The following is a 6,720-nucleotide window of genomic DNA, read 5'->3' as shown; positions in this document are numbered from 1 at the left end:
ATATATATATATATATATATATATATATATTCAGATAGCTAGAAACATGAGATAATGTGCTTGTTAATGTTTACTAACGAACTTATTAAACATTACCTAATAATTAACAGATAATTTTATGGTCATATTTTAATTCATATGACCTTTACGGACTGTGAATAATATATTAACATAAATAGCTTGTGAAGTGCTTAAAATGACTAATTAAGCTATTTTTTTCCACAACATTTGTAAATGTAAACAAGAGCATTAGGTAATATGTTAACTGAAGCTTAATGACATTTGTATAGCATTGAAAAGTAAATTAACAAATAAGCTTTTAATCATTGTATAATTTCTGTTAAAATCATTTGTAGATTTTCAAGTAGAGCATGATCATATGAATTGAAAGTTTAATGACATTTGCAATCATTTTAATTTACATGAAATAATGATCCGTTAATTATTAGGTAATGTTTATTAAGTTCATTAGTAAACATTAACAAGCACATTATCTCATATTTCCAGTTATGTGAATATATATTAACTAATAATCAGTTAAGCATTTTATTTTGTTTGTTAATGATTTATTAATGAAAGTTATTATAAAGTGTTACCAGATAATTTACCACCAAAAAAATGAAAATTAGTTGTTGTTTTTTTCATTCTAAGCAAGTCAACTGAGACCAGCATCTCTTTGGTTTCTATCTTCTGTTTTGTTCAGCAGAAGAAAGAAATTCATACAGGTTTGGAACAACTTGAGAGTGAGTAAATGATAACAGCATTTTTATTTCTGGGTGAACTAGCCTATTAAATTTATCAAAAGTGACAGTAAAGACATTTATAATATTATAGAAAATTTATATTTCAAATAAATGCTGTTCTTTTGAATGCTCTACTCAAAGAATCCTGAAAAAAAAAATTGTCACAGTTTTCACAAAAATATCAGGCACTGATAATAATAATAAGTTTATTATGCACCAGCATATTAGAATAATTTCTACATCTCTAAATTACATTTTAAAATATACGTGTAGTAAATTAACACATGTATATGTGTAATGAAATTTTACAATGAATTTGTAAAATTGTAATAACATTTTAAAATATTAGTTTTTACTGTATTTTTGATCAAATAAACACAGCCTCAGTGAGTATAAGAGATGCTTCAAAACATTAAAAAAACTTGATCCCTAAACTATCTGCTAAAAACTGATCCCTAAACTATCTACTAAGAATTTAAATTTCATCTTTTTGTTGAGAGAGAGAGAGAGAGAGAGAGAGAGAGGGGCACACATCAACATCAAACGTAACTCAGGAAGCTACGATTCATACAAATTGACTCTATAAAAGATGACTAAGTAAAAACATTTTTTCAACTGCCAAGGGCAAAAGAGGCTTTTCCCTACCCCTTAATATCGGAGTACTGCTGATGGAGCAAAGTGCATGACTAAAACTGCCATTACGGCATCAGTACTGCAACTCACAGTTGGAAACCAATCCCTCAGGGCAATTTGAGATCCGCAAAATGTCCCGATCTCCTTTCAGAATGAAGATTTCATTCTCAGTGCATGACACAGACACTATATCTCCACTGCTTTCCAATCCTCCAATGATGACCTTAAAGAGCAAATTAAATAAGTGAGAAAAACAGCACAAATTAAGTTTGCATTGGCAACATTTCAATTATGAATATAATTTAGATTAATTCATACTTGATTGGTACAGTCCACAACATAAACGCTATATTCGTTCCAGCTGAGGACCCAGCCCTCCTTCAGGAAGCAGCTGACTATTCCCAACTGTCTTTCTGAAGGTCTGTAGCCACCGTTGAAGCCTGAACGTGGGAACAGCTCAAACTGAGGTATATCCTGATTAAAAAGTGGCTTTAGGACGTGGGTCTCCCCGACACGTCCCCGCACATCCGTCCTCCACAGACGCAACCCAGGCCTGGCTGCGTAAACCACCAGATCGCTCTGCTTGCATAGAGCTGGTTGGAAGCAGGCACCAAACTTGCCATTGCTGTAAAAAGAAAGCCAGATATCAAGAATTCAGCATAAATGCAGTGCTGCAATCCTGACAATGATAGATCACTTTTAGGTGAAGATGGATTGAGGGTTTTGTACCTTTTACGTGGTTTAGTGCCCAGCTGATGATGTGACTGCTCTTGCGTGTAGAAGAGCATTGAGCGCTGATGGGACGAAACCAAAAGTACTTTCTGACTATATTCCAACTGAACTATTGCTGAAGGCTCTTCAAAGAAGACCACTGGATTACACAATCCCTAAAAGACCAATTCGCACACACACATATATTCAGCCACTAGACAGTAAAACAAAATCAGATTTTAGAAAGACAGAAAGTCAGATTTCTTAAACTATATTGTCAATCGACTGCTTATAAAAGGCTTACTTGATCCAAGTCCACAGAAGAATAAACCACCCTCCCTTTATCATCACCAGAGAAGAGCTTCATGCCATTAGCACTCCATGCTAATGCAGTAATTGTGCTTTTGTGCAAGCCCACAACATCAAATCTTCTCAGCTGTAATAAGACAAAAATTGACACCATGGTCTTTTACTAATAAGATGTATTCATCAACAATCAGATTATCAATCAGATAATTGTTTCTTTATGGGGTTTTTTTTTCAGGAAGGGACAAAAAATAGCTACTTTGGATATATACAAACCTTAAATAATGTTAAAACCTAAATAAAATAAATGCTTAATTTGCATCTTCTAATAAGTAAAAAAGGAAAGTAAAAATGCTGTATTAAATAGTCAGTCATTGACATTGTTATTCCAATATAGTGTGAATTATCGTAGAAAAAAAACAAATTAAACCTAATCACTTATTTAATGAAACCATTGCTACTTGAAAACTGTAATCAGAGATGAAATTGTACCTGTTTATTTCTACCAGGCAATGGTGACACAAGCTGAAAGAAAGCAACCCGGCCTGATGCTGTCCCAACAGCCACAAGATCATCGAAACAATTCAGCAATTTCACTGCAGTAATGGCCTCACATTTGCCCTATTAAAACAAATTACAAAAGATATATTGTAGAAAACATTACCTTACCAGATGTGATCAACTGTGAGTGATGCAGAAGAGTGAGGACACACTAAGCAGACTTACCTCTATATTGTATTTGTTCATCTGGCTTACTCTCCTGCAGTAAAGATACAGCATGCCAATGCTGCTGCCAATGGCCAAATAATCACTGTTGCTGTCCAATGCGGTCAAGTAGACCAGGACCGAACGAAAACCTTTCTGGACTTTAGCAGGGATGGCATTGAGAAGGTAGTAGAGGGGGCAGAACTCCCTCAAGGGCAGTGGTGCTGGATGGGTGGCCATGGTCACCCTATAGATCTCAGCATCCACTGATGATGAAACCTAAAAAAAAAAAAAAGCATTTTCAAAAGTCCATTTCCAAGTACAATATTTTAAAAGTTTATGTCTCTGATCACAATATAGAAGTTATTATGGAGCTTTATTCTTTTATTGCTTAACTTAATCACGTGGACAGTTAGTCATTGTTCTTTCTAACACAACACGTCCACTCCGCATTGACACTTAAATTATCAATCGCATCTAAACATCTGTGTAGTGAACTAAATAGTGAACCCACCCAAAAGCCAATATTAACAACATTAACCACGACTTAAATACACAACGCAATGCTATTTTCCAACATTAAAAAAAGGCTTCAACGTGTTAAATACGATAATACAGGACAGTACGCGTCCAACTGTTTTATTTGTGGCCTGTGCACTAGTTTGAATAAATAACAAAGACTAAGAACAAAAAAAAAAACAGTCGTTTGCAATTTGCTATAAAAGATGTGTAACGTTATGCTTTCTAGCTAGCGTACTCAACGCGGTAAACTACATGAGCTTTTCAGTTTCTACAAAACTTACCACCGGGAAAGGTTCACATTGATTCTGAACCGTAGACGTTTTTATAGTTTAGAAGAGGGCGATCTGTTGACATTTCTGCTGCTTTGACAGATAGCTCTTGTTGAAAGGCTCGTGTTTTTCTTCGTTCTGTTTTGGGTTGAAACAGAAACTTAACGCCAGCGACACCTACAGCAGCGGAAGTGAAACTCACGTCGCTTAAATTCCTTATGCAAAGGAAGAATTGTTTAAGTTTATCCAAGTTTGTGACATTTAAAAATAATGTATGATCTATGTATGATGCTTGGATTTATTGTGTTTGTGTTTAACAATGATAGCGCCTGCTTGTCATTTGAAGAGGTTTAATAAAGCTATAATAATAGGCTAATAATAATAAACTCTCCTCTCTGTAGATTTTATTTACATTAATCTTTTCATGTTGACCTTCTTGAAATATTCTTATGCTTTATTTACCAAAATTATTCTAATTTAAAATTGTTTTGAACTGTAAACATTTTTAAATGAAATTGTTTGAAACCAACATACAATTCTCATTTCTACAAAATGAGATGAAAATTATGCACAGCTAATAAAATAATGATATCATCATTGTATGGAATGGCAATGCTTGAGGAAGTACCACCAGTACAAACGGCAAAGGTCAGTCTGTATTTCACTATCCCTGACATGCACTCAACTTTAATAGAAAAGACAACTATGGATCTGAAATTGAACAAACAGTAACATATTCAGTCATAACATAGTTAGCCTCTGACTAGTTTGCCCAAATGTTTCTTCACCAAAAAGTCTGTTGGATGGACTGTAGATCAGCATTATTATGATGATGACACAGAGCACCAGATCTGTTAACTGAGCTTGCTGCAGGGCCAGTGTTGCACCGAATTCTGTGACCGACCGATTTTCTCATTTATGCATGTTCTTTTTATAAAAACCAAAATGTGCGCAAATATATTGCTTTAAAGACGTTCATTATCTGGTAAGTAAGATTATCTGGAAACATCAGACGCAATTAAGTGTTTTGCTTCCAAAGTCATACGCAACTTTTGTTAATTAATATAGCATATAACATGAGTACTTTATTTACAACAGTAAGTTAACATGTATGATAGGCCTATTTAGTAACATTTATGCAGAATCGCTTATATCAGCATCACAATGCGTCATAAAATGATTAGACCTATTCCGCATGCCTATTTCATATAGGCTAGCCTATTTAATTTTATTTTGGATATAGGCTATAGATGCTGATGCTGATAATACTAACACTACTACTAATAATAATAAAGAAAGGAAGAATATTAGGCTACATATTGGCCTGCATGGTATGTGCAGTATGGGTTAATATAATAATTCTTAATTCTGCACTTTCTTAAATTCAAAACAAAATAGGCCCAGTAATGTATTCATATATCCATTTCTGAATATCCAAGGTTGCTGTGGTCACGCAGGTTCGTGAATTAATGCTGCCTTCACTTGCTATCGGAAATTTCCTATTTCCCACTTATGAAGTCGTGATTACGAGCTTGTCGTATTCAAATGTAGGAAAGAATAAAATGTAGCATCCCATTGGTTGACAATCAAATAATCATTCACAGCGCTATACATGCAGTTTGCTGGCAATTCTGGAATTTCGGTCAAATACATGCTTATTTCACTGCTTATAAAACATACAATATGCTTCGAACGATCGTTCATATCTAGCCTATAAATACACTACTGTAGCGACAAGACAAAGGGATGTTGTTGTTGTGAGAACAGCATTGAGACAGAGAAGCAATGGACGGTTGTCCCCTCCACCACGTTTAAAGTTTATGACCCGCCCACCTCGGAAACACTGGTATCAGTATTTCCCAGTAGTACATTACGACTTGAGAGGCCGTTCACGTCCAATTTCCTATTAGGAAACTAATATTTATGATAATTTCGATAGCACGTGAAGGCAGCATAAACGCATGGCCACGAGAAATAAATGTCTTTCTCTCAACATAAGAAGTCGTGCTCCCCCGAACATGTCCCCTACCTGCCATCTTTTTGATAATTTTGTCAGGAAAATATATTTTTTTAAATAACACATTTTTTTTTATAATTATTTTATAATTTATAATTATAAAATAAGCTGGCCTTTATAATTATCACAGAAACAAATCCACAGCTGAACTGCGGCAACAAGTAGTGGTGTTTTCGGAATCAGCGTAACCTATTTGAAGGCATAACTCACTCGTTAAGACAGTGACTTGCCGCCACCTAGTGTCTGTTTTAGTTTAATATTAAACGTATCATTTAATTGATTGACATATTTCTGCCTTCAAAATTTAAAACATACATTTCATAACATTTTATGCATTTGTAGGTTAATTGCAGTGTAAAATGCATTCAGTATGGCTGGCTTTTGTTTACACTGATTGGATTTTTACTAGTAAAAGCCCTTTTGGAATTAAGACCGTGGTATTCCATATTCATGATGCATACATTTAATACGGTTTTAAAAAAAAAATGCCTCGGACATCAGTTTACGGGTTTGTTTCTGATGCTGTCAATGTTGTTTTTGGACGTTAAAAAAAATGCAGTTAGCTCAAAAAGCTGAGGGCACAGGACAGGCGCTGTTTGGATGAGCATGATGCTTGTATGTTCAGTGCATGGTGTGTTTCACTAGCCCCGTTCCCATGGACACCTTTTGTTTGACCTAATTCTGGATATTTCCAGTCTAAGACGTGTGATTAATCTGTATCTAAAGCCGTGTCTACACCAAGAGAAGCCATTATAATCAGTTGATGCGGTGACTGTCCACACGGGAAGTGGCGCGAGGCGACAAATCTTCTACA

At 34.9% G+C, this 6,720-nt stretch overlaps 1 protein-coding gene across 1 annotated transcript in view; it reads right to left on the bottom strand.

Moving 5' to 3' along the window:
* The window catches only part of LOC107694694 (tectonin beta-propeller repeat-containing protein 2-like), a 16,421-nt gene extending 12,406 nt beyond the window's left edge, over positions 1 to 4,015 (bottom strand). The window contains exons 1-7 of the mRNA XM_016494393.1: positions 3,902 to 4,015; positions 3,120 to 3,377; positions 2,886 to 3,014; positions 2,392 to 2,523; positions 2,106 to 2,263; positions 1,695 to 2,001; positions 1,467 to 1,599 (exon numbers count right to left, since the gene is read on the bottom strand). Of these exons, the coding sequence (XP_016349879.1) occupies positions 1,467 to 1,599; positions 1,695 to 2,001; positions 2,106 to 2,263; positions 2,392 to 2,523; positions 2,886 to 3,014; positions 3,120 to 3,338 (1,078 nt within the window). The 5' untranslated portion in view covers positions 3,339 to 3,377; positions 3,902 to 4,015. The remainder of the gene's footprint in view (positions 1 to 1,466; positions 1,600 to 1,694; positions 2,002 to 2,105; positions 2,264 to 2,391; positions 2,524 to 2,885; positions 3,015 to 3,119; positions 3,378 to 3,901) is intronic.
* Positions 4,016 to 6,720: the final 2,705 nt, after the last annotated feature.

This window comes from Sinocyclocheilus anshuiensis, unplaced genomic scaffold (assembly GCF_001515605.1).
Source record: "Sinocyclocheilus anshuiensis isolate Anshui unplaced genomic scaffold, SAMN03320099.WGS_v1.1 scaffold942, whole genome shotgun sequence".
In the NCBI taxonomy this organism is placed as follows: Eukaryota; Metazoa; Chordata; class Actinopteri; order Cypriniformes; family Cyprinidae; genus Sinocyclocheilus; species Sinocyclocheilus anshuiensis.
The sequence above is the reverse complement of the archived record's forward strand: the minus strand, read 5'-3'. Positions and strand labels throughout refer to the sequence as shown.